The following is a 27878-nucleotide window of genomic DNA, read 5'->3' on the forward strand; positions in this document are numbered from 1 at the left end:
ACCCTGTCTGGTCATTTCAATGTTGGGCTCATATAGTACATGCAAGAAAAGATTGGCTAAACTAGACGCATGACTTTGACCCCATATCATCCGAAAGAAAACGCAGAAAGCACTCAAGTCCTGCATATAACGCGTTTAAAGGAAGACGCAGCTTTCAGCGAAATTTTTTATCAATGTATTCACTTGAATTTTTTTCTAGAATATTAGAAAAAATTTTGTGGCTCACCAAATTTCACTCATATCTCCAAAAAATTGTTTCCTAATATATATACTTTTCCTCTAACTGTTTTGAAAAGGTTGCATATTTAAGAAATGTGACAGAGCACTGGTTCAAAATTCATCGCATTCCTACTGCACGGCGTGCTACAGTTACAGACATTCTGAGTTTTTTTGCGAGAAAGCACAAATTTTGGTTTTTAATTTATTGCTACACAGTGTTCATTGATATATCTAGAGTATGAAGGAAATTTTAAGCAAGAAATTTAAAATTCATAAATTTTAAAAGCAAATAGTCTCTTGACCAGCACTATGTTCTAGGAGTGCAACACAGCAAACGAGGTCAAAATAGATAAAACAGTCGTGCAGAAATATACTCCACAACCTTAATATATAGGCAGAAACCTGTAGCGGAGAAAAAATGTCCATTGTTAGAGTGTTTGCCCAAAATTCCAGGCGCCGCTGTTCACAAAGCAAGTTTTTTTAGTGTGCTTCCGATCAGTGTTGAGGGCCAACAGCAGTACTACCAGAAATCCACTTTTGGCTCCTTTTAACCACTGCTGTGGCCTCGTGATTTAGGTGCTGGGTTCAATCCCCAGTGCCGTCGGATACCCACCGGTTTTGTAATCGGTAAAAGCGTCCCCAGGCCTTCCACTTTGCACGTGCATTTCGCGCTGTATTGCGGCTTCCATGTGCCAGTGGTCGCATATGCAGAGCTTAATGAGTCGATCAACTGCTAGGCATTTTCGTCAGATCTGCCCCAAACACAGCAAACTTTATGAACTTTCAGAATGGGGTCGGCTGGCATGAATTGTCACTGCCAACACGGCCTTTCTCATCCCGCTTGCCTAAAAGACTCGATATTTCTTTTCGATTTCAGTTAAGAATAGCAAGTCTTCATCATTCACAATTCATGCATGTGGCACAAAAAAAAAAATAGAGGCATATAGCTGCCCATGTCAGTTTGCGCTCGCAATGTTGACCTAATTGGGATCTATGGCGTGTCGGCCCACTTTCAGAAAATTGACGATTAATTATTAGCTGGGAATCAGCATCACTTCGCTGACTATGCACAAAAAAAAAAGGGATACCCTCAAAAGAGAACTTAACCTACCTGCGAAAAGTTCTTCACAGCGAGTACTGCCCCAGACAACAACAAATGCCCTGAGGATGTCCTCAAATGATCAGAACGTCCTCATCCTGAACAGGACATTCTGAGTACCTTTTTGGTGCATCGATGGCTAAGTGTCCTCATCAGGATGTCCTCGGCTTTTACTTGGCTGGACGGCTCGAGGATGAAAAAATGTCCACACTTGTCCTACCGCAAGGTAATTTACTGTGGAACTGAACTGAGATCAAGCCAGCTTTATCTCTTGCACTCGGCTCCTTATTAAAAACCGCAGGTTTATTAAACGACATGCGTGTAGTAATCTAATGAAGGAGACCATTGTGACCCCAAAAAATTATATGCCTTGCGAAGACAACCTGAAGATATCTGAACATCCTGACGCGGACATCCTTAGGTCATACTCAGGACGTCTTTACGTTGTCATGGGGCTCGTCACGTCAGCCGAGAACGCGCTAAGAAACTGACGTAACTTGAAAACTTGCGCGCTTAATTTTGCCGCCGCTTCCAGCCCGTAGCCCGTTCTGCGCATGTCCGATATAGTTGCCCAACGACGGAAATGCGTTGTAGCCTTTTATGTTAATTTTTTTAGTCTGCTAGCTCCGTCGTCGGCAGTGCGAAAATCCTAGCGCTGCCAGACACTGCCTCGCTTCTTGCTGTTAGCACACGCAAAGCTGATGGACTGTGACACATTGTTTGAAGTCTGATTCGAAAGAAGACCGCGAGCGAGCTCAAGATCACGGAAAACCACATATATTTCTTTTGCGGAGGCTTTCCAGGTGGCATGAGGCGGGTCCAGATATAGTAAATGAAGTGGTGCTTGCAGTTCTCTTAAATGACAAGAAACGCTGTATCACGTAGTTTACTTATTTTTCACGGCTATATCACGCAGCTGAAATCTTCGATCGCTTCTCGCACCGCGCAAGTGCGTCTGTCGTACCAATGCACATGTTGAATACGGAAAATATTGAGACAGCTGCTGCTGGACACAGGACCATCAGGTTAAATTCAATGCAGAGGATCTCGCTAGGGTGGTGAAAGACATGCACTTTGCAAGCACTTTGCCGATGTCAGGAGGAGCAGAAAAAAAGAAAAAAAAATACGCTGCGACGCGTCTCTATCGCTAGGCAACCATCGGGCATGCGCAGAACGAGCTCTTCCGGAAGCCTCTGCAAAAACTCTCCCGCGCCAGATAGCTGTCTGTACAATTTTTGGCACCACCATCTGTGTTCATACAGTTCATACCGCCAAGTTTACCGACACAAGTGCGATTGTTGAGTAATACAGACGGAACAGATGTCAACTCGACGCGAGACATAAACCACGGTGTAGTGACATAAACGTAAGCAGTGCCATTGCTAGGTTGGAACCGTGTGTGTTTTAGCGCTTGCGCGACAAGCACGCACTTAATTCGCTTCAGTAATATTTTGTCCTGTATTATTTGCATTTAGCATGCCACTAAACGAACCCTGTGCATTTGTAATGTTCTTACCTTCAGGCAACCGCCCGTGAGGCCTCGGATAAAGTCAACGCGTATCAATCCACCAAACGTGATGGCGCCTGGAGTGGTGCGGAGCGACCTGGAGTAAGCCCTTTTTGGCTTTTTTTTCACTAATTATTGGTCTCTTCTGTTATATGAACCACCGCACTTTCAGCATGCGTGCGCAGATCATTAAACGGAGCACTTGAATGAACACATCGCTGCATGCAGATGAAACAGCTTATGTAAAACAAAATTTGCGTGTGCCCTGTCTATCATTTTAGGGGCACTTCGCCAGTCGTCCTCATTGTTAATTATAGCAGTTGGTTACCTTGAATACCGATGCATTGACACGTTGGTTGTTGATGGTGTCTGTGTTGTCATTTTTGAGTGTAGTGTGTGTGCGTTATGTGTGTCGGCTGTTGGCCTTGATCTCGCTTGTCGGAGCCTATTTACGTGTTTCAAAATAATTAAGAGTCCTATCCTCAGAAAGTATAGCTACCATTAATTTTGAGTGTCCTTTGTGCGTTGCTGCTTGTCTCAAATGCTGCAGATTGTAAAACTGTAATTGTTTAAAATAACACTCATCCTGTGCTCACCTGAAAGACGCGGATTCGATCCCGGCCGCGGCGGTCGAATTTCGATGGAGGCGAAATTCTAAAGGCCCGTGCACTGTGCGTTGTCAGTGCACGTTAAAGAACCCCAGGTGATCGAAATTTCCGGAGCCCTTCACTACTGCATCCCTATAGTGTGAGTCGCTTTGGGACTTTAAACCCCCATAAACCATAAGCCATCATCCTGTGCTCTTCGAAACTATGCAGTTGAGCAAGTGTTTAAAATTGTGCGCGTGATCTTGTCAAGGAATTTAGTAGCAGGAACTTCTCAAAGCAGTTTTTAATAAAATCTTAGGTGCAGTGTGTCAGGCTCCTCCTAGCCTACCCCAGGGTTTCTTTATTGCGTTTGCTAGACCAAACAGGTAATTGATGGTGGCATCCCACAATCTCTTAATTGCCTCCGCAGCAACCACACCGGAGCTGCTTCCGGCGCATCTGAGCCAGCTGCTGGAGCCGGCAGGGAAAGTGGAGCTGAGGATGCGGAAAGGATGGACTTTGATCAGCGGCGGCCACGGAGCCCAACTATTGAGATCCGGCAAGAGGACATAGATGAATTCCTTTCGGGCCTCCTCACTCATCTTCGGGAGGCCGAGGCCAACAAAGAGAGGAGGCACCGAGAACGCATGGCCGCCGAAGAGAGGCGTCACCAGGCGACCATTGCCATTCTGAACCAGCTGACTGCTGCTCTAAGGCAGCGGAATCAGAATCAGCCTCCCACATCTGACAGTGCATAGCATGCATTTTTGATCTGTCTCCTTTGCCAAGTCTTTCAGTTCTTATATGTGTGCGTTATCTTATTGAAGTTTTTGTTTGTGAAATAAACATAAGAACCGTGGCAAGAAGCTTGCTTATTTAATGGTTGCAGTTTGGGCTAGTTGTTAATTAATAGTAATGGGTACACGTCACCTTACTGCATATGCCTTATCATGCTTATCAACATCATAATGAGTGACACATCTTGCTTTTGTTGACAGTGGGCAAAAACCTGCCAAGAATGATGAGAGCCTGACTTAGCTGCAGGCCTTTTCTCTGGCAGCTTGACATGAATACTATGTTCATCTATGTACAAGTAGATAGATGTACAGATAGAATGTTGCTATGTACAGATATAGAATATACAGATAGCAAATGGAACAGTAATGTCTATATAAAATAAGCATGTATTAGAGGAAAGTAATTCAAACATCTCGCCAGTATGGTGCGTTGACAAAATACATAGCAGCATTGGTGACGTATAATGGCAGCTGTACATTAATATATATAGCGTCCATCGCTGAGTACCCACCCAAAACTCTTAGGTGGTTTTGAAAGTAAAGAAGGGAGGGGGGGCCTTATTTTTTCAGAGTTGAAACACGGAACAATGAGTGGAAGCTTGCTAGCTTTAGGAATTCAGTGGATGAGTCGACAGTTCTAATAAGGCAAAGTCAAGTGCTTCATTGCTTTTGCCTATTGGCTCTGCTGCAGGGGGCAGTCGTACTTGGAGACCAAATCTTGCACTTCTTTGCACTCTGGATGGCATTCTTTCCATGCTCTCAAGCCACTGAACAGCTGTGAAATTTTTGGCAAGCACCACAGCTGGGCAAAATTACGAGTGCTCACTCAAGCTCACTCGAACTCAGGTCAAACTCAAACTCATTCAGGCTCACTGAGACACCAAAGTCATTAAGGGTCAACTGCTCATAATGGCTCGCAGCTCATCTGGATTCACTCACTCATTTCGACTCACGACTCATCTGGGACAACTCATCTCATTTCACATGAGCATGGGAATGCGCCGCAGATTGTGGGCTCAAGGCGTGTAAAAGACATGCGACAAGAGAACCCTGCCTGCTGCACAGAGACATGGCGAATGAAACTCTGTCAGATCTCCCGACACATCACACATCTATACATGGCTCATTACCACACCCGTGCAAACTAAAGGGACAAATTGCTGTCTTCGTTGTTTCCACGAAATCCTCTTCAGTCGCCCACACACAAGAAGCCACCTCGCCTTCAAGCACCCTTGGTCGTGGTAGTAACTCTTTCCTCCCGTCTATTGTCAGCAAACTAGGAAAAAAAAAACTAAGTGCACACCATCGTCACGAAAACACAGATCATGATCTAAATGTGAGTCGAAACTGGCTCACGGCTTGGATTATGATCTTTACGTAAGTCCGGACTCATTCGCGACTCGGGTCACGATCTAAATATTAGTCCGCCGACTTGTGATAAGCACGTATAAGCGCATCATCGAGAATAAATTCAGTTTAGAGTGCTTTGAAACTGGAAGGGCATCTAGAGTGGCACGCAAATTCGTGCTTCCATATTAGCCTTGTACTGTGATCGCCTGAAATGGTAGTGTGGCACGCAGCCTAGGCTGCGCATGCTCATTAACTCGTCACTCACTTCACTCTGCTGGATGGGTGCTTAGTGTAGACAATTTTGAAGACATCGCAAAATGGAGAGCTGTGCGCTTTTGTCAGGAAGGCATATATTTGAAAATTGCTTAAAGGGGGGGGGGGGTACATGCTTATTAAACCGTATAAGTGCTTACGTGGTATTTTACTGTATATACAGTAAAGGAGCAATGTACCGTCAGTCAAGCAGCAGCATTAATGACTCGTGCTGCGATGAAATAAAGGGCTCTGAAACACCTTCTGAGGAGGGTATGTAAACTTGCTCAATTGCTGCATTGTGTCGTCATGAACACCTGGGCAAAATAATATACATGCAGCCCACAATCGCACGCGTAGGTTGGCGAGCCCTTTCTGGCAACTGTTTCATGCTTACACCCTCCTCCGTCTCACGCTGCTGTGCATCTCCGTCAAGAGATGGCTATTGGTTAGGTTCTTTTAGGCATCACGCAGCTACCATGGCCACGGCCAGTCAGCGGGGTCGATCCGGCGGGTCGGGAGGTTCCCCCCCCCCCCCCCCCCCCCTCGGGATATTTCCGCGCGCGTGCAAAAAATGAAGAGGATAGCTAGGGAATGGCGCGAAGACGCTGAATTTCATATTTTGACTACAGATAACTGCTTATCAAAAAGCTTGCTGGATCGAGATTGTGAAGCGGCGCGCCGTTATTATATGATCCCAGGTATTCACTGAGAGCCGGCCCCTTTTAAAGCTCCTTAAATAAATAAAACATTCCATAGGTCGGCGCACTCGCTCAGGCTTACATTGAGATCATGATCTGAGTGGCGAGTCCTGGCATTTAGGTCATGAAGTTCCGCGAACTCCTTCACATATATAAGTCATATGAGTCCCAACGGTGTGTGCTTAGTTTTTTTTTCCTCCTCATTGCTGACAGCTGAGAGGCCAAGCATATGCTTGAGGGTGATCGAGACGACTCGGTGATGTCTGCATGAGCGACCAAAGAAGGGGATTGGAAGCGAGGAAGAGGCGTCGTTTTGTAATCTTCCCTTTGCTAGCATACGCGGGTGCGGATGCCATGGATGGCGGATGCGGATGCGGTAAAGAGCCGCGTGCGGATGTATTGGAGCCATGGAGGAAATGGTTGGCGCGCTGACAGAGCACGAAACTACACCAATGTCGCTGCGCGCGCGCTTTCTCGCGTGTCAGTCAGCTCGGGGGCGTGCCATGGGCGCTTCTGTGAGCCTTGTGTGCCTTGAGTCGAAACGAGTGAGTTGTTTTGTGATATTGCGATGTTGTCTCTGAACCTACTGGACCAGACAGGCCATGGAAGAATAAGTTTGGAGCGCGCTTGGCGGCGCCCGGTTTTATGCCTGAAGCCCTGAAGCGTACATATGTCATGTGAGATCGCCAAACCGCGCCAAAACTGCGCGACGACCGAAGGGGACGTTAGCAATCCGGAAGTGACGACAAACGTCTCGACGGCCTCCTTAGATGTGTTATCTCAGGCTGGGCATTGCAAGGACCTTCAAGGCATTGTCTACATAGAGCTGATTGTCTAGGCGTCCGCTAATTTTCCCTGTGCATGTCAGGCCACGACGGGAATGCCCATCGGGAACAAAGTGTCTCGGTAGGCGCATATTTTCCTTCTTTCAGGTTCTTGCTATGTTTTTAAGCTGATAAACTATATTTTATCCAAAGATATAATGTAGCCTCGGGCCACGCCCAACCACCTACCGAAGCTGCGCATTTTCCGAGTTTCAGGCAAAGTTTCGAAATGGGGTTTTCAGAGGAATTTATCCTGGTATACCTGCAGTTGAAAACGGCAGCTGGTTGGCCTTTTGCGCTTTTACCGCCTTGTAGCGCTGTAGAAGGTATTCTCGTCATTTAACTGAGCTCGTGCGCGAGCTTGCAGCGGGTACAAGTGAGCGTCTGTGCACCCTGAAAGTAAAGTATCCAACGCAAGACAATGCCGGTCAGCTTAACAGCCACTTGTAGCCGAAAGTGTCATTACGGCTACGGCTAGTAGTTGTTTCGTTGAGTTGCGTTGTTTACACCGTTACACCGTCCACGTAACACCTATCTAGCGCTCTAAACATGCCGACCCGCTCCGAGAGCACCGACGGGTCAAGCTCCTCGGGCAGAACAGGCTCAAACGACACAGTGAGTTCTTTCGCGGTGTTCTCGTTTATCATCGAAGCCGTCCGGTCGTAGCGCAAGTTGAATGGCAACCGCTTTGCTTTTGTTACTCCTTGATTTCAGCTCGACACGATGTGAAGGTCGTTGTGTATGCTTTGGCTGAACATTCGCAACATTGTGTGAGGAGAAGCAGTGGTAGCTAGAGTGACCAAGTGTGGCATCAGGCGGCCACACACTAAAAACCATTCCTGCGACAGTGTACCCTTCAGTGGATTTCCGAAAGCGTTGAATGCCATGCGGCTTGCTTGTAGCAGTAGCGCATGTGAAGGCAGTCAACAAAGGACTCGCCAAACTGCAGACACAGCGAGCCGAAATTGTCCTCAATCAATAAACAGTTTTGTCTAGACTTCGCATCTACCATTGGTCTTTGATAGGAGAACTGTGTAGTGGACGTCGACAGTTCAGTGAGCCACTGGGCCACGGTAGCCACGGTCCGTGGCGTCTTGTATTACTCCGCTAGCCAATCACAACAGTAAACGAAATCAGCTTTTTAATGCTCGACTTTATTAAACGAGCCAGTTATCAAAATTCTAGAACTTTTGATTTTCTTCTTGTAATTGGCATCATGTTTAGGTAACAAGAAGAGTTTAAACAAGGGACTATTTTTTTTGTCGTGGAGGAATTCTATGCGGTGGCCTTGAGTGTGGGCGGCGCTTCACCGCAGACTTGAGTTGTATCCGACTGTAGTCATTAATTCCCTTCCATTTTGAACTGTAAGATATGTACTCCTGATAACAGTTCGATCTGAATGCCAGTAGCTGGCCAATCTATAGCCATGCATGCAGCATTGCAACATTTTTAGATTCATTTGGCCACACTTCGGATTTCACTAGTTGTCACTCTTATTTTTCTCAAAGTTTCACCTCTCAGTTCGTTTTTCCGTCTTTACTGAAAACATAATTTCTTCCTGCTCTTGTTCAACCGTGTGCAGCTTCCAGCGGCAGACACCTGGGCCTCGTGGCATGCGGCGAGGGCTTCTCACAACCGCTGCCTTCAATTTCGGTCAGTATTTTCCTTGTGTGTCGAACATGAAATGGCATGAGTTGTTCTGTTCTGTGGGCGGGACCGCGCAACACACGGAGCACTCACTGCCGCGGTCGCCCCCTGGTGTGTGCAGGGTGAACAGTGAGCATGCTCGGGTGTGCTGCCTGCTGTGTGCCACTTCAATGGGCAGTCCCCGCTGGCTTGTGCCATTCGTGGCGCGCCGACTGCCACGGGAACTTGCCAAGCGTCTCGTGCACGCTTCCCAGCCGGAGCAGGTGAGGCCTTCAAATCATATCAAGGTTTATTAGTCACAAAAAAAAAATACAGGATGTGAAGTACCCTCAGTACACCCAAGTACCTAGAGTCAGAGGACTGTACAGAGACCCTCGGTATATCAACACAACACACGAAGAACTGATAACAGCAAAGTCGGCATTTTTTTTTCTCATATGTCTAGCCTCCCGTAATGTTTTTGTTCATTCCATTCATGCAGCCGCTGTTCTTACTTTGCTTTTGTGCCATACTTTTTAGTAGGGAGTTGCTGGCACAAATTTGGCAGAAATTGGTGTAGTATTGCTAAGGGACTGTCAGCTGTATGTTAGTGAAGTGGCTTCAGGTACAGGTGTTCACCCTGAAAAAGTTACAGCATCGAAGATTCATGTACCTGTACATGTATACATGTACAGATACAAATACATGTATTAAAGATATATGCGTCTTTGATACTATCTTTCAATACATATTGTGTATCTGTATTAGGTATCACGTGACAAAAATGAAAGTATCAGAGTATCAGTGTCAAAAGTACATTTTTATAGTATCGTACTTTAATGGTACTTGGTGCTCAAAAAAAGAAGTGTGCTGCATATTTCCAGGCCACTGTGAGTCAAGACTTTGGGCCGGCGATACTTCCCTCCTACCTCCCCCTTTTTCTGTCTGCTTCCCCGTAGTAGGAAAACAGGCCCTGTTCATTGCCTCCTTTGCTGTGTCCTGTGCTCGGTCTCAACAGAATGTTCATTGCTCTTTCACATTGCTTCCTGGTGGGTGTGAGTACTGCCACATAGCATGGACAGCACCAACACAGTTGTAATGCCAAAAAAGGCCGCCACCGTCTGAAAGACGTTGAAGTAACGAGTGTTAGCTGTTTCGTTTACTACAATGCTATCATAGATGGCCCTGCAAGTCTCAGTGCAAGATGTGCTGTTTTGTAGTTGCTGCCACAGATGGCGCTGTGATCTCGGGGTGGTAGCAGACCCCACGAAATCTCGAAACGGGATGAGTAAGATCTAACACTCTTAAAACTGGAAGTTTTCTGGAATAGCTTAGCTACAGAACTCAGTGCTAATCAAAGAAACTCAGCAGCAGGGCATCTGTCGTATGCAGTTTATCTGTGTTGAGTTTGGTGCAGTAGTTTCCAGAAGGCTTCTGATCGGGGTTCCACTGTGCCATCTACTAGTGCATTCATTTCAGTTCAATGCGTTTCTTCCAGATGTGTACTCAAGTCTGGAAAGGTTACCGGTGCTAAAAGCTGTTTAATGATGGCATGACGGGGCCCAGGCGCCCTGTTTACAGCAGTAGTTTTGACATCCAGTCTGGAAAGCGTGAGGATGAAGGAATCTAATTCACAGCAGATATTGGCAGACTTTCAGAGATGTGGTGCAGGTATCAAGGTAAATGAACAGCATGGTGAGTAGTTGAGCAATCTGTATTTAAAGTGAGGCACAGTATGCAATTGCAGCACATGTCTGTGTGCTAGGTAGAAAGTGGGTGTTGGGCCGGTGCTGTTATTTCCTGCTGCTGTGTTGACGGTTGCTATGCTGGGCCACTAATCGCAGGTGCAGGGGGCGCTGTGTGCCAGCCTCCAGGCCGTGCATGAGGCCTGGCTTCAGAGCCTGGAGCCGACGCTCAGCAGAAGGGATGAGCTGCTACAGGCTCCAGACCAGGTGAGGCCCTTGAGTAAAACGGCGAGTTGGTACATCTTGAGAAAAAAACAGCGCAGGAACAGGGACGCAAGAAAAGAAGACGACAGGACAGGCGCTGACTCATGCGTCGATCATCATCGTGTCGATCATGGCGATCATCGCGTCGATCATACTTGCTCCTGGTTGTTTGTAGAGTATATTTTTTGTGTTCCGTGCAATAAACCTTCAGTTGCTAGTCAGCGCCTGTCCCGTCATCTTCTTTTTTTGTGTCCCTGTTCCTGCGCTGTTTTTTTCTCTAGAGACCCTTGAGGAAACAGTAAGTGAGAAGTGGTATGGTTCTGCAGAGTTTGTTAGGCATTATAGGAATGAAGAAAAACTCCCAATAGATGAGGACACAGGAAGACAGGCACAGTGTGCTTCTCATTTATCCTGTCATGGTTGCTTTGTGCATGCTTGCAAAGAGATTCTCCAGTCATTAGTTGACCATGTACAGTAAAATATCGTTACAAGAGACATGGTTACAAGAGACACTTGGTTATAGGAGACATTTAAAAGTGGTTTGGCTGGTTTTCCTATATTTGCCATGTTAACAACATTGCATAGAAGAGACATGGTTACAAGAGACACTCGGTTACTAAGGGCAACTTTTTTGGGTCCCTAGAGTAAATTCTTCACTTATTTAGAAGAGAGGCAACCCAGATATGCTCACGCAACGCGGCCGACATCGTACCAACTCGCATGCGCTGCACTTTTCATTCCCTTGCCTCGATTCATGCCACACATCACATAGTTGCGATTACTGTCTCACTGCACCAGAACTGTCATATCACAGACTGCGTGTCCTCATTGAGAGATCGTGAAATTCCTCCTCAGCTACTTCACGGTTACAGCCCCGACGATGTATTCAACGCGGATGAACTTATCTAGTCCAACTCCTCAGTGTTTCTAGAATTTTTGGTTACAAGAGACCTTGGTTATAAGAGACATCTTTCTCGGGCCCCTTGAGTGTCTCTTGTAACGAGGTTTTACTACCTTTTTATTGTTTAATGTTATTCCTTTATACGAAAAAAAAAAAATTCCATCATTCATCATTCACAAGGCAACACTGAGAGCATAAATACCGATGATTCAAAATCAGTTGGAAGTAAGTGCAGTGTATGTCCGTCTTTCTGTGCCCTCGTCTTTTTTAGGGCTTTTTCATCCCTATAGGGAGTCCAAGTGTGCAAGGCTCGAATCGAAAACCGAGTGCTGTTCCTAGAAGAAACCATTGACTTGTTTAAAAACAAACGCTGCCACCTAACTTGTCATCACGAACACTGGTATGCCCCATATCATCGCACCAATTATCGGTTTCAGGCTCCAGATTTTGCTTCGTCTTTCCTACCTAACCCATTCGGAACATCTCATTCTTGTGCCAGTTGTTCTTGTACATAGACATAAAAATTTATTTATGTGACATTTATTGCTTTTAGTGTGTTTATCTTGTTGGCCTACCTTGTGTTTGCATTGTTTTGTTCGTGAACCAGTGCACTAGCTGTATGTAGTTTGTGTTTGTGCAGAATTTATTTCAACTAAGTACATAAAAGTGCTGTGTTTAGGTTCAGTTTTGCTGAACACAAATTGTTTTGTATATAAAGGTACTCTACACATAACCAATTTTTTTCCCTTCTTCTCAGCCATGCAAAGCTCATTCCTGAAATAAAGTATCAGAGACATGACATGTCCACGTGGAAAACAAATATCAAGAGAACAGATATTCGGTAATTTCTGAGGATAACAGAGGGCATTCCAAGAGAGGATAAACACATTAGGTGGAATGCAGAGGGTTGGGGGGGGGGTCCAGATGAGATCCACATGAGACGAGATTAGGTCGGGTTGTTGCAGATAATGCAGAGTAGCCCTAATTGGAGATATTGGGAGAGACCTTTTGTCCTGAGTGTTCAGAGGCCTCACATTGTTGTGATGTGAGTGGTGGTGCGAGTCGCAATGATGCTGCTAACAATGTTTTCCAAGTTTATAAACTGAGTCGTTTGCCTGGCAAAAAAAAAGAAAGAAAATGGTCTCTTGTTCCTCTGCCTGCTGTCCTATGTTGGCACTAAAATCTACTAAGCTGGTTCTGGAATTTGGACCAAGTCTATACACTTTCGCTGTAGAAAAATGGCCGGCGCCGTTGTACAAAAAGTAAAACACTTTGAGGTATTTACGGGGCATGTAAATAGCAAAATTTCAGCTCAGGTTCAATATTTCTTCTCAACTGAGTATTGTTAGACAAATGAATGAAAAAGTCAAATTCGAACCAAATTCAAATGCTGCATATTGCACATTGAAGTGCACAGCAAATAAACAAATCAAAGGAAGCCACTAGGATCACACAACATGCTCCCCTCATTTCTTTCTGTGTAGCATATCCCTCAGATCAGACATTTCAATCAGTTGTGCCAGCACCATCTACCTGTGCACTGAAACTGAACTGTATAAATGCCCTTTGGCATCAAAACTTTTACGTCAGCATTTATTTAAGAGGGCAGATTGTATCTGTTGCAGCGCCCTGGTGAGGCATCTCTGGCTGCCCTGGAAGCAGAGCTGTCTTCGGGCTGTTCCCTGGCATTGGCTGTAGTCATGGACGGAGAGCAGCTCTATGTCGCCAACCTTGGTGAGTGGGGCCTTATTCTTGCTCCCTCTGCTCTGTTTCAGCTGCACCTACTGAGAGCCTCTCTGGCAAGCCTAATCTCGCCATTAAAGGAACAATGAATAGGTTGGGGTGACCTAAAAGGAAATAAAAATAAGCCCCTTGCCATTAAAGGAACAGTGTGGAAAAATTGAAATTGGCTTGTATCGATAGACTGCGACTCACTAATGGCGACTGTCACTGAAAAAGGCCGCCACCATCTAGAAGACCAACGTCTTCTAACAAGCGTTAACTGGCAGGTGGTTGTTTCTACAGTGCTATTGTAGATGGCGCTACAAGTCTCAATGTGAGGTGTGCTGTTTTCTAGTTGCTGCCACAGATGGCGCTGGGATCTCAGGGTGGTAGCAGACCCCACGAAATCTCGAAACGTGATGAGTAAGAGCTATCGCTTTTAAAAGGCAGCTTTTGTAAGCTAGAAAAGGTCAAGAAATGAAATGCAGGTATCACCACCATTGATCATTTTCAAAAGCCAGCAAACTGGTGCAGCGTTGAACACAGTTTCCTGTGGGTGTGGATCCCTGAGGCTTGGTTAAACTGTCATTTCCTTTGGAACACGGGTCACTGAGTCCTCTGTCTTGACGTCACCAGCCTGAATGAAGCAGCTGAAAAGTTTTTAAATCCAATTTTCTTGGCAAATAATGTGTCTTTTTGCCTTCAGATAATCATCAGCTTAGCCAGAAAGAGTTGGAGAGTCAGTTTTCATTAAGAAAGAAAAGTTGGATGCAGTTGCCCTCGTTGTTCTCTGAACATAACTTTGGGCAGCCTTCTCGTTACATTATATTGTTTTCTGTAAAACAAAACAGCTACTCTTTGAGTCCGCCGTAAAAGTTGTCAAGCTCGAATTCAACATTTGACTTACTGAATGCTCCGTTGCCTAGGAAGACAGGTACAGTTGTTTTCCTCAGCTGAGTTTCAATCTTGTTTATGCTGTAGTTCCACCTAGCAGTATCATTTGGCAGTGGCTTTGTTTGAGGTCAGGGTTGGGAGTAGTACTACTTGCCATTTTTTCTGAAAACTAGGTCCAAGTACTGCATCACCTGTGACAGTGACTGGCCAGAAAAAGAGAATTTTATTGTGAAAGGCATGGCAGTGAAACCACAGAAACCTTTCTAATGTTAGTTTTCCATCTGTCCCTCCAGATGGTGTCAGTATTTCTTGGCCCGAAAACTTAAGCTGCCTTGGTGTTGCATTGCCTCGTACATTGCTGTACTTTAATTTATGGCATGGAAAACTGAAAAATGCCACATTCAAGCATAATATGAGACAAAAATCAACTGCCATGCACCGCGTGCTCATAATGCTGGATAGCAAACAAGTCGGCAGTTGAGCCAAGGAAAGCGTTGATACTCATCCCCCTTGGACTGAGGCAGCATTTAGTACTTTTTGGTGTGAAATTGGTCAGTGTGCAGAATCAAGTTATTTTCCAGGCCCTTTGTGTGCTAAACCTACCTTCAGCTTCAATTTTTCCTTAGAGTGGACTTTTTGCTGAGTGCAGGGAGATGTTACATGGCCTACCTGTGTCGCAACCCAGTGGGCTCTGGAACTCCTTTGGACGTCCTGCGGATGTCCTGAATGTCCGCAGTACGTCCATGGGAGTTTTCATGTCCACTGGGCTAAGTTACCCTCACCACTTGGTTTTCGGGTATCTGGTACAGCCACTGTTCTTGTAATCATCCTCAGTGAATAGTTGAATGTCGTTATATAAGAGGTGGTGCTGGTACAGCCTTTTTCACATGAAAAGCCTTCGTGTGGTACTTGGGTTTTAGCAGAAAAGTGCCCCAATGTGTTGTGACAGTATTGAAGGAGATATTCATGTATGCAACAGTGCTTTTGCTGGTTGAAGAAAGGGCCATATGTGGACGATATGGCCTTTCAAGGCGGAGATATCTACCTGTTACTATGTAAGATGATAATTTGGTACCTGGATGGGTGCTTGTGCTCTTGTGCTTTCTTTGACTGTTTTGTCCTTACACCTTGTTTTTTTGTGAAAAGAAAAATGTGAAGAACAGAAATGGGGTGGGGGGGGCACTTATGTGCTAAATGAGTTTATGCAGTCAGCAGTCCGACAAAATTCTGTCTGTGCAGTTGTCATAGCAGAAAAAAAAAAAAGCTGCAGTCGCTGACCAGGTCAAGGTCTAAGGGATTAACATTTTGCTACCTATATGGGTTTCTCAATCACTAACTTGAACAAGAGGAGGCAGGGACACCAGAACCGGGGATGCTGGGTGAGCCAGAACACCTTCCTGTTCCATTTACATAGTTTTATATGTAAGTGTCCATTTCCATGGGATGACCCTCCCCTCCATAAGAAAACTAACTTGGGTAAGGGCTCTGGCCCACTCACCACCCTCGGCTCTGGGGTCCCTGTGGGATGGGCAGCCTCTTTCCTCCAGCAACCAGCATTTCTGCAGGGTGACTTGTCTTTGTCTGGCCACCTTTATCATACCCTTGTGACCAAGGAATCCCGTTCATCACAGTTCTTTACAACTGTGCACCCATTGACCCATTGATGACAGTAGTGATCGAAGAAACTACATAGGTACCCAAAATGTTGATTCAGGGTTTTTAGGCTGGGTCATTGGCTCAAATTTAGTGGCTTTTGCTAAGCGCTGCTTTCGAGTAACGCCACTGTCTTGCTGCTGCCATCTGGTGTTGCAGGGCGAACACGAGTCTTGCTGCTGCGTGGAGAAGAAGAGCCGCAGCCGCTGACAGTGGAGCACAGTGTTCGCAACGCAGATGAGCTGACACGCCTCGCACACCTGGGCCTCGACACAAGCACCCTGACAGAGCAGGCACTTCCTGTCACTCGGTGCCTGGGTGCACACCCACGCCGGCGCCGCCCAGACGGGTGCGTCCAAACAGCAACTGGTTTAAAGATGATGACTAACCCTAACCGTGGTGAACAGTTTAGTTATTGCCTTGCTTATTCAAACTTAGCATGCTTAGAGCTGGAGTTTCTGTGTTTTTAACCTCGGGGATCTCCAACAGTGTTTGAATGGCACCGACAAACTTGGCTTTCTTCCTGTCCTGCCTGACAGGCATGCAGAAAAGAAAATGTGGCTGCTTAGACACTACAAAAAAATCTCTAAATTTAATAAACAGCGACTGGCTTTATTGCAAAGCAGTCAGCTATAAGCACAATTGGTAGTATGATTGGCCTCGAAATAAGGGGAGGTTAAGTCATGTATGGATTTAAGGGCTCAAGAAACTCAAAGTCTGCTCTGAAAAACCCAGTGATTCTGCTGAACCCACTTTGCGAGCTCCTTGGTTAGAGCAGCAGGAAATTGTTGGTGCTAGGAGCAAGCAGTGAAAATGGGCAAAAAGCAGAGCTTGGAAAGAGAAACACATTATTGGAGCTTCCTCTTAACTCTTGGTATCCCAGCGGCCGCATATGTGGTGTGAAAGTATGACCAGATTGCCTATGATGCATTAGAAGTGAAGCTGCGAAATAACATTTAAAGTTACTGCCATGTCAGCGATGTTGTAGCAGAAATATTTAAATGTCGTTTCACAGCTCACTCCTGCTAACTGATCGGCAATCTGGCATACTTTCACGCCAGATTTACGGCTGTTGAGGCACCAAAAGGTAAGATGCAGCACACTGAATGTAATGCAGTCATCTTTGAAATAATTCTTGCATGCATTATTTGCGGGCATGGCACTCCGAAAAAGCAGAATTTGGCACTGTAAGGAGTGGTGGCAATATTGCTGCCAGCGGGCTGAAGTGACCGCGAGGATAGCATTTGTGGGTCTCCTCCTTGTCTCCTGGATGCTGTTTCATTTTGTACTCAGCCGACGGTGGCACTTCTTGCACTGTGGCTTTGTTTTTTTTTTAGAGCTGTGTGGATATGAACGGTGCCCACTTGAACTCATTCTGGGTGAGATGGGTAAGTAACACTAGCAGATGCAGTTGGTTGTTAAAGGGGCACCAAGGGTGAATTGAAGTTGCCCTGTACCGATAGATTACTACATTCGAATGGCAAAGAGGCCGATTTTGCCGATAACGGAGCTTTTGAAAGTTAGCAAAGGGCGAGAAAAGAAGTACAGGTGTTTGGCCACTGGCCATTTTTCACTAGCAGATTGCTAGGATGTCAGAATACCGCCATTCACTTCCAAACGGAGTTCTTTTTCAGTCTTGCTGTCGCAAGTTTGACCCTTGATGCACTTGTGGTGCTGGTGAGGGTCCCTTCCATCGGCCTCTTTCATAAGTTTGAGCCAAGTAACAGGGAGAAGTGTGTTTCATTTTTAAACAGGATTCTCCGAGCTACGAATGCATGTTTTGCTGAGAAACAAACGTCACCAGAGGCACATAGAGCCAAGCAATCTGTTCTTGCTGAGAAAGGAAATTGGATGCAGCTGTCCTCGGTGTCCTCTCAAAGAACACTCACCAAAAAATACCAGCTGTGTGTGAATTTATGGAGCACAAAGCAAAGCAAGAAATACCAGCTGTGTGTGAAATTGAAGAGCACAAAGGAGGCACCAGTTTATTTGGGAAGAGCATTTATAGTGGAACTTAGTGATACGAATTTCATGTGGTTGCGAAAAATGTTCATAGTATCTGTAACAAATAAAATTCACATGCACAAGCATGGGAAATGCATTCACACATATCTGTTTGCAGCTGATGGGATTTAGAGTTCTGACTGCATGCTCACCGCTCATACTGCGCAACTAGCTGTATCTGGGCAGCGTTTAGTTTAGCTTAGAGTTTAGTGCTGAGAATGCGGTCACAGCTCGAGTGCTCATATTATATCTGTAGTGGCATGGGAGAGTGTCCAGAACACGTGAAATCCTGCACATTGTATGCAATGCACTTTAGCCAGGGAATTCTACGAATTCATATCAACCAGAAAATCATGTTGACTGCGATCATATAATCGAGGTTTTGCTGTATTCTTTTCTTGTGCAGCAGTGGTTGAAAAGCTGGGTTTCGCGGAACACTTGGGTCCCTTTGAGTGTTTTTTGGGTCCCTCAAACGCCTAAACCCCTGCAATCCTCAGCCCCCAGTTTTCCTTTTACCCAAATTATTGTGGGACTTATCATACTGCAGTTGCTAGTGGCACAATTATCCACGACACCTCTGCAGTCGCTATTTATTGAATTTGGCCATTTCTTGCAGGGCCATGCATCTGTGTGCTCCTCTTTGCATGTATGCCAGACAGGAAAGGACAGAACCAAGACATGTGCTGTTTCTCAGCACCACCCTTTGGTGTTCCCCGAGGCTAAGAATATTGAGAGTCCCTGACCTAGAACAATGCAGTGGTCTGTTGTGACGACCCCACATAATGCGCAGGTCCACACGGGACGGAGAGGCAAGAAGACACCGAATGGCTCAGTTTAAACAAAATGATGTAATCAATAATTATACATTGTACATCAGAGGCTGGGGTGCCCGAGCTTACGTGGCGACGCCGTCATGGGGGCGATGGAGGGGCTCCGGAGTTGCGATCCGTCGGTTGCTGGCAGAAGCTGCGCGCCGTCCGGCTTCGGCGCTGAAGGACCCTTTTTCGTGTCCGATGTCGTCCTTCGCGTGCCTTTCGTCCGCACTGGCCAGCTATATCTGCTCCGCCGGCCACGCCCGATCTCCTGTCTTCCCGACTGGAATGTTTCCTTCTTCCTCCTTTCCACGGCGGCGCCGCGGCACCCCCGACCTCCCTCGTTGGAATGTCGTTTGTCTCCCGCCGGCAGCTTTCTTCTCTTGTCGGGTTGTCAGCCTCTCCTGTGTCCTTGTACGGCCAGGCAGCCTAATTGGGCTGGCTTTCCCTCCCGCCGGCGCCTTTGTACCATTGTACCCCTTCAGTGGCTTGCCGCCGCTGGGGGCTCCGTCAACGCGGCGCCGACGAACGCGGACCGTACCCCTTCAGTGGCTTTGCCGCCGCTGGGGGCTCCGTCTATGCGGCGCCGCCGAACGCGGACCGTTTAAGGGGAGACAAGGGAGTAGGACGGTTGAGCACAGAGAAGATTCCGCCGAAGATATGGGCCCTGGTAGCTCACGCACAGAACGTCACACTGTATTTTCGTTCTCACCTGGGTTATGAAAATAGCTGAACAGCCCGGATGAACTTGGTTTTACGACTGAACTGCACAGTGTGCCCCATGCAGGCCTGACCCGGTGTCCAATGAGCCTGAGCTGTGCGGTCCTCTGAAAATGGAGACCGGCTGCCGCCTTGTCTTCCTCTCGGATGGTCTCTGCGCGGCCCTCGACTGCTCGGGCATTTCAGTGCAGGTGCATCCTCCTTTTCAGACTTCTTTATATGGTTCCCAGTTTTTTAAAGGGGCCAGAGTGCCCATTGTTGCCTGTGCAGTCTTTTCGTAAACCTTTCCTCTCAATGCCATTTCGTGCACCTCTTCTGTGTGCACTTTCAAGGAGACACCCACAAGCGTGCTATTCTGTTGTACAATTGGCAGCGGAAGTTTATTGGGATGCGGCTGTATGAAAAAAAAAAAAAAAGTTATTTCAGTACAGTCAATCAGTCCAGTCGGCTGAAATGCCTGTGGACCTGACGGGATGAGCATGGTACACCCGCTGGTATCGGTACCACAGCACCAGGCAACTGGGTTGCAATCCAGCTGTGCTATGGTATATCTGTTCCCCTGTGCACGCATCCCATAAACTTTTACTGGTTACTCTACGTGGGAAACTATACTGTGCTATACTACTCTGTACTGTAAGAAACCAGCCAGTTGTGATGTGTTCTCTTCCGGCTACCATAAAACCATCTGCGGTGAGCTATAAGTTGCAAAGGCTGTTAAGCAATTGAAAGACGTGTTGGAATGATTCAATAACAGTACCCACTGGCATGGCTTAGTGGCTATGCCGCTCGGCTGCCAAGTCCTAAGTCACGGGATCAAATGCCAGCCACGATGGCCGTGTTTCAATGGAGTCGAAATGAAAAATTACCCTGTGCGATGTCAGTGCATGTTAAAAAACTGTAGGAGGTCAAAATTAATCCAGAGCCCTCCGCTGTGACAGCTGTGATAGTCCATGTGCAGCCTTGAGCGGTTTAATACTATGTATCATACCATACCTTACTACAGAAAGCTTCCTCTGCATACCTGTTCTTTCTTTCCCTATTTGGGGTCACTGTATTAGCTCTCGCGACTTCTAAAGTGACATGAAAATGAGGTAATCTATTTTCTTCCCTTGACAGCCAAGACGTTATGGTATAATCTCAGTTTGTTGAAGTCTGACTTTGCGAAAGTTTGCCATGTTATAATGTGCCATTTTCACCCTTTGGTAGCTGTGCAGCCAGATCTTAAAGGTGCACTGAAGAAGATTCTGAACTTGTCTTTTTGCCGCGGGAACTCGATCTACACGTTCCTAGCATTCTTAGAAACTTCGGCTTATTGCCCTGTATGGCCGATTTCCCTAATTAAATCGAATTAACGTCCGGCTCCCGCCCTTTTTTTTTTTAATTCTGCCTCGTATGATGGGCGGAGTCAACCAACGCGTGAAGTTCCTTTCAGCCAGCTCCGTGGAGGCTTTGCTTTCGCTTTATTCTGTTTTTTAGGTTTCCATGAATAAATAGTTTCATTCGCAGATAATATAGCCGCAAAATAAGCCCGCAGAAATAAAAATACGCGCGGACTATTTGCTACTACGGACTACTACGTATTACTCCGCCGATGGCAGAGCGGCAAGCCGCCACGAGACTGGGTGAAAGGCACTCCACGCGTTGGTCGACTCCGCCCACCGTACGAGGCAGAATTAAAAAAAAAGGGCGGGAGCCGGCCGTTAATTCGATTTAATTTGGGAAATCGCCCATACAGGGCAATAAGTCGCAGTTTCTAAGAATGCTAGGAACGTGTAGATCGAGTTCCCGCGGCAAAAAGACAAGTTCAGATTCCTCTTCAGTGCACCTTTAACTTGGTGTAGTCAGTGTCGTGATTGAACTATACATTTAGTGGCTGCTTTTACTTTGTTCTGTCGAGGTTTAACTACGCTTGCAGCAAGTCAACACCAACACCTGAGGATTGTATTTTTCTCTTTGCTCAAGCAGTTTCTAGTATAAACTGAAAACCGACGTAACAGGCTGGCATTGAAAATTGCAGAGCAGCATGCAATGAATTGGAAGGATTGGTTGGAAAATGGCCAGATTTTTTTAGCGAATGCATCACAAAAAGGCAGGCAGTGTCACTGAAATGAAATGAAGAAGACAGTGGAATTGCTCTTTCTTAATTTTCTCATTTGGGAAAGGAGCATATATTTTTAGTCTGGGAAGTTTATAAGACGCGAGCTCGCTGCATTCGTTTCTGCTTTGTTTCGTTTTGCAGTGTGTTCTTGTTAATTCAAACTCCCTTAATTCTAACATCCATTTCATTCGGGCTCTGGTACTTTGGTCCTGCCAGCATGAAGTGTAGCGATAAGGCTCTTCTTAATTCGAGGTCTGGGGAACTCAGTTAGATTTTCAGTCCCTTAAAAGCCCAAATCGTTGAGAGTTGACTGTAGTGGGAAAGTAAGAAGTGATCATTTGTCAACTAGTTATTGTAAACCAAGGCTCTCTCATACTCGCTTCGTTTTCAGCAAAGGTGTTGGCCTTACTTACGCACATGCTACCTACGTGAGGCATTTGTTTCGCAGAATCCTTTGTGCATTTGTGCGTGTGGTTGTGTGCCGTGCAGGAAGCGGACCAGCTGGTGGGGCGGCTTGCGTCCCAGCCAGGCAGTGCACGAGAGGCATTGTCCCAACTCCTCGACCACTGCCAGCTGCCCGCTGACTGGCCACACGAAGTCACCCTCATGGTGAGTGTACGGGGCCTACACCAGTGCAGCCCTACATTGTGACGCCGTTCGCTTGCGGAAACTGGGGCTTAGCTTAGCCTCTGAAGGGGGCTATGTATGAGTGAAGGCAGCAGACAGTTGGCTTTAATTAATCTGGAGCTCTCTGCTATGTCGTCTCTCATATCCCATGTGTCACGTTGGGACGTTAAACTCCACAATTCAGAATTCATGTCCATGTGTACAGTAGAATCTGCATGATATGACTCTCACGGGGCCTCTGAAATTGTTCGTATCATTCAAAACAGACAAAATTTATATGCAGTAATACGATAAGTGCATTCACGCAGATCTGTTTACAGGTGATGAGGTTTATTTGCGGCCACACCGTCACTGCTCGTTGCTCTCGGTGCATACTGCGCGAGTGGCGATCGCAACCTGGGGATGTGTAGGTGGCACTTAGTGCTCGAAGGTGTGATCGGTGGCACGCATGTTTGTGTTTGGAACATCCAAGATCCTGCACATTGTACACACTGCACTTTGGCCAGGAAATTTTACAAACTCGTGTCATTCCAATATTCGTATGAGCTGTGATCGTATCATCGAGATTCTACTGTATATGATAGGTAGTCCCCTCATTTCTGTGCACTTGTTTGCTCTTCAAGGGGTTTGTTTTTTGATATTGGGGAAAGGGCAGCGTGCAGTCTTGGTTGAAGTGAGCACAGTGCAAAAGGATGAGGACATGCAAAAGCTCATGAAACAAGAATACAGGACAAGCACCTTACTGCGCCTTCATCCTGTTCCGCTGTGCTCTCTTCAACCGAGACTGCACCTTGCTATTTCCTCAGTATTTAAACAACGAACCGTTCGAAGAGAACAGCTGTCTGGGCCACTGAATCAGCAGGTGATTGTGCGTCTGTGTCCTCATCCTGTTGCACAGTGTCCCCTTCCAGTACGAACCAAACTTCCCCAAAGCAAAGTGCTAACTGCATTGTCTGCGTTCCGGATGATTTGGTATTCTTACGGTGACAAGCACTTGTGCGTTTTCTTTTGACTGCAGCCCCTACAAGGACAAATGCTCACAAGATTCCTTGGGCCTTGTTTTCAAGAATACTATGGCAGTCTGTTATCAGACTACTGGTTGTAAAGTACACACTGACATTACAAGTCATAGGTGTGCACAGGTCTCTTAGTAGCAGGGAACAGGGGACAAAATTTGCGTACCCCCCCTTTGTGCATGCCTATGCAAGAAGTGTGAAATTCCACTCGATGAAGAAATGAAACATTGCAGACATAAAATTTTTGCATCTACACTGCATCTCTATACATGATGCCAATGAGCATATCAAAGGAGATGCTTTTATTGCTAGTTTTCTGTTGGTAGCTAAATGTATGAACCTTTTTCTGCACTTCAAAGCTTTAGATGGTCGCACTGTTGCTTGTGTGTGGCATTTTTTTTTCTCTGTCGTACATCTCTTGTGCTGGTTTGCTATTATAAATGCGCGATACAACTAGCATATTTTTCTTTGGCGTCTATTGGCTCTCTGAATCTTTGAGGTGCCGTAAATTTACTTAGATCCTTGTTCTTTTGTAGTGCTAGAAAAAGCTGCCACCTTCTGGAATATAATTACGCATGTTGTCCTATTTCCAGGTGGTGTCGCTGTGTGAGGAGGAAGCCCTGCCCCCACCTCCTGTGGCGCCCTCTGATGGCCGCGTGGATCCCTATGTCGACTTTACACCCCTCGCGCATGCCCTGGAGGCAGTAGCACGTTGACAGCATTGGCAGCAGCCTTCGCAGCACTATTTGAAGAATGTCACTATAACCATACACAGTGGTCTCTGGAAATAGTTTTATTTTTGAGTACTTTCCTTCGACCATTCAAGTGCTTCTGCCATGTGTGAAATACTGCATGTTCAAGAAACTGACATGCATCCGGATCACAGCAGTTATGCATGTTTTTGTTTTGAGGGTCAGAAAACGGTATATATGCAGTGGCCGTACTGTTCCCGCTTTCTTGCGAAACATGTGAACATAGACCAATCTCACCACAAGACGTGTCATATCACTGCTGCTGCGGAGAATATGAGTAGTAGTCGTAGTCTTCAGCAGGCACTCAGTGGAAACTGTCATTGGAAACTCAGTCTGAAGATGTGGTTAACCGGTATTTATTTATCCCCATTTACGAGGACATTCCCAGTGACGTCTGAGATTTTAAGTGAAGGAATTGTATGTGTAGGCTTTTCATCCTACTTCTTGTGACAAAGTTGTGCAGTCAAGTTTAAATACTTCACACTAGAAAGACATTCAAAATTTCTTCGAAATGTATAAAGTTTGAAGCAGCGGGAGCCTGTTTAATACCTTTGATGTTGATGGAACCAGTGTATTGGTTCCATAAACTGGCAGTTTAAATTAATGAAGTTTAAATTGATGATAATCCAGTGTGTATATGTAATGTTTATATCATTTATTCTCAAAGAAAATTTTTTTTAGTAACCTGGGGCACGCAATGCCCAAGGGAGAGCATCAACATGCAAATACCTCGCTGTCATAAGCGACAATGTTGCAACTCTAATTCCTGTACTTTGAGGACAGTGGCTAGCAGTGCGCATGTGCAATGAACATGGTGAGATTGCTCTGCAGCACAGATGCGTGGCAGTGTCAACACTGTCTTTCCACTGATTGAAGGGCACTTTCGATGCAAATGCTTTGGAGTGCTGCCGTGTCATGGCCCTTGAGGCATGCGGAGAGGTCAGATCCAGAAAAGGGGAGCTAACTAAGTCTCCTTTGTTGTAACAGCAGTGTTCTAATGTTATTGCAGTGCTATCTCATAGTGTCAGTACTGACTATGGAGAAAACACTATTCGTTCTTGATATCACTGAGCAGCCAGTTCTGTGTGACCTTCAGGAACTGTTGCTGCCAGTACAGAGTTGTTTTTTAATCATTGCAAGAACTTGCTTTGCGCTTTACCAGACTTGTATCTGTCTAGATGAGTTCAAATCAATGATTTAATCTTTAATAAATTGAAAGTGTTTGTTTGTGTTGTGTGCACTGCCTCGCATGTGTTTTTTGGAAACCGTTTGTCTCCGCAAGTCGCCATGACTGAATACGCTTTTTTGTAATTTTACTGTCTATTAAGGCGTTTTCATCATATTGCAGTTGTGCCAAATTAATGCGACCCTCGTTAATATGGATGACTCGAATTATGAACAATTTTTGTTGGGGCCAAACTTTTTACACGTATTTTCACCTTTCTAATGTGGATATTCGCGATCCAGACAATGGACAGGGCAAAAATACACAGATCCGATTGGGGTCCATGTAATCTTGTCGCGTTTATATGGGCAGCGGTGAGACGGGCCTTACCATTTGTCATTCGCATCATATGTGATGTAATAAATAAAGCTATTTTTGTTATAATTTCGAACAAAACCTTGGCTTTCTGAACCAGACATTTGCATCCTTGTATTTCAGGTCTCTTTGATTTTGCTGCACTTTGCTGGACTAGTTCTGTGGAGTTCCGTGGCTATGCCATGAGCATGCAGCAAGCGTGCAGCATCAGTTCAGGCGATTCAAATGCAGCCTGGCAGTGGCTGTGTCCGAAACGAATGGTCGAGTGCAGGCCTGGTCATCCGCTAGTCTTGGCGTCGCCACCAAATTACCTACATTCAACTGCATGCTGCGGACATCAGCGCAGAATCCCGAACCGCCTGAAGAATTTTCATGCAGCAAATTGAAGTGTTGCCATGAACCAGCCACCAAGAAAAAGTCGTATTACTGGAAAAAAAGCCGCTATGTATTACACACAAATGAGCTATGAATACGCACTGAAATGACGCTCATAGGGCTCAACTTGACCGCTTAGGTTTACAGTTTTGATGCCACAAAGAGCTACCCACCTTCTTTCAAGAATGAACAGTCATCATTTCATTAAGGCTGCGGTCATACCTTTCCGGCCTGCACAAGACCGCCACCATATTGTTGCACTACAGCTGCACTCTTCCACTTTGGAGAGTGCAAGCCAGCCAAGAACTCGTGCTGCACTAGGCGGGCACTTTTGCAAAATGAGCATGGAAGCACAAAGGGCAAAACAAATGCGAAAGTGATGTACTCATTGAGCTAGTGCAGAAAGTGCAGCCAAATCGAAGAGACCTTTTTGTCTATGGCTGTTTGGTGTTCATTAGTTAGAGGCTTAGCTCCAGCTCTGCTTGATGGCTATGTGAGCGGCCGTAAAGATGTCTATTGCTTGGTTTCCGATCATTCTTCTGGATAACCGTTCAGTGTATCTATGCATTTTTATCACTCATGATGGTGGTGCTTTTACCTCTGGCTGTGGAGCCGCCGCAGTGGCTCAGAAGTTATGGTGCTTGGCTGCTGACCCAGTTCGATCCTGGCCGCGGTGGCCGAATTTCAATGGAGGCGAAATGCTAGAGCCCGTGTATTGTACGATGTCAGTGCACGTTAAAGAACCCCAGGTGGTCGAAATTTCCATAGCCCTTCACTACGGCGTCCCTCATAGCTTGAGTCACTTTGGGATGTCGAACCCTATATACCTCTGGGTGTGGAAAGTTTTAGAGCATTATCAATAATACTATTAACATTAGTTGTTTACTCACAGAGAAGGTTAATACAGGGTAGGTAATATGCGAACTGTGTGCTGTATTGACTACATGGGGAAAGATGGGCGTGCATGCTAAGGCTGTTGTCACCTTGGCCTCGCCAGTGGAAAGATGTCCTGTATTCAGCAATTTTTTTTTTTTTTGTGAACAGCAGCTCACTGTGGAGAGCAGAAACAAATGTGGGTGCCATGCTGTCTCACTGTCTGTGCTGTAAATTTGCTTGTGAAGTTTCCTTGCAAAGTGAGGCTGTGAAATTATGCCTCTGTGAGCAGTTTTTAGTAAAAGCGAAGTGGCCAGTAGGGTTCTTTGTTGCATTCTAATGTTGTGGGCATAGCAGGGGACTGTCCCTATTAATCCTTAAAGCTACGCAGCACTCTGGGAGTGCTATGAAGGCCCCTTTCTCCATGAGGGCCAGCGCCAACTTCAGTTGCAGGTGCAGGTCATGGGCATTGTTTAGTGCTTTTTCCAAAGCTTGTTCAAAGGAACTTCAAAACCGTCGATCTGATGTCCTGTGTATGTCCTTTGTAAAAGATTTTCAGAGCAGTGAAGTGTTTACCTTGTTGTTCTTTCTCAATGTATTTTCTATTTAATTTTCGAGCATTCAAAATTTTGTTGGATAGCCATTTAGTGTGGAAAGAAGGTGTGATTATGAATGTAGTCATGTGATGCGCTAAAAATTTTATTCTTTTTTTTTATATGATAAAACTACATTCGGAGTGATGTGACATTGAGCGACGATGAGCATCTTTGTGGCGACATATCTTCAAGTGCTGCAAAAAAATTAAAGAAGCTGCGAGCGCTTTGTGTGAATTCTTTTACTTGATGCACTCTAAAGTTGGATGCATGTTTAATGGCGTATGTATCATGATGAAAGTTGCTTCGATCACTGATTGCAGTGTCAGTGATGAAAAATTTGAAACACGGCTTCAGACTGCTTGCGAGTGATGGCAAAGAATATAT

The 27878-nt window shown here is 45.8% G+C and overlaps 2 protein-coding genes across 5 annotated transcripts; both read left to right on the forward strand.

Annotated features, from left to right (window-relative positions):
* Nucleotides 1-2516: 2516 nt before the first annotated feature.
* On the forward strand, nt 2517-4292 carry LOC149348689 (uncharacterized). The gene is made up of 3 exons (XM_089588263.1): nt 2517-2684; nt 2841-2927; nt 3843-4292. Exons 2-3 carry the CDS (start codon nt 2896-2898, stop codon nt 4168-4170), a joined length of 360 nt encoding a protein of 119 aa, XP_089444389.1. The 5' UTR covers nt 2517-2684; nt 2841-2895; the 3' UTR covers nt 4171-4292.
* Nucleotides 4293-6865: 2573 nt separating this feature from the next.
* On the forward strand, nt 6866-27718 carry LOC149348690 (TGF-beta-activated kinase 1 and MAP3K7-binding protein 1-like). Of its 4 annotated transcripts, none has more exons than XM_089588264.1 (9): nt 6872-7057; nt 8919-8989; nt 9105-9246; nt 10807-10914; nt 13438-13546; nt 16241-16430; nt 19685-19808; nt 22205-22324; nt 23952-27718. In XM_089588264.1, exons 1-9 carry the CDS (start codon nt 6920-6922, stop codon nt 24072-24074), a joined length of 1125 nt encoding a protein of 374 aa, XP_089444390.1. In that variant the 5' UTR covers nt 6872-6919; the 3' UTR covers nt 24075-27718. The 4 variants fall into 4 exon arrangements, with proteins under 4 accessions (XP_089444393.1, XP_089444390.1, XP_089444392.1 ...); XM_089588266.1 differs by lacking the exon at nt 6872-7057 and adding an exon at nt 7287-7418; XM_089588265.1 differs by lacking the exon at nt 6872-7057 and adding an exon at nt 7771-7951.
* The last annotated feature ends 160 nt before the right edge of the window (nt 27719-27878 follow it).

The sequence above is a fragment of the Amblyomma mixtum genome, chromosome 4, assembly GCF_055824585.1.
Source record: "Amblyomma mixtum isolate Tamu chromosome 4, ASM5582458v1, whole genome shotgun sequence".
NCBI classification, from domain to species: domain Eukaryota; kingdom Metazoa; phylum Arthropoda; class Arachnida; order Ixodida; family Ixodidae; genus Amblyomma; species Amblyomma mixtum.

Coding starts and splice junctions, on each gene's coding strand:
- LOC149348690 (XM_089588264.1), top strand. CDS start 6,920: ATGGAGGAAATGGTTGGCGCGCTGACAGAGCACGAAACTACACCAATG. Junction 10,915..13,437: donor TGCTACAGGCTCCAGACCAG/GTGAGGCCCTTG, acceptor TATCTGTTGCAG/CGCCCTGGTGAGGCATCTCT. Junction 13,547..16,240: donor GCTCTATGTCGCCAACCTTG/GTGAGTGGGGCC, acceptor CTGGTGTTGCAG/GGCGAACACGAGTCTTGCTG.
- LOC149348689 (XM_089588263.1), top strand. CDS start 2,896: ATGGCGCCTGGAGTGGTGCGGAGCGACCTGGA. Junction 2,928..3,842: donor GTGGTGCGGAGCGACCTGGA/GTAAGCCCTTTT, acceptor TTGCCTCCGCAG/CAACCACACCGGAGCTGCTT.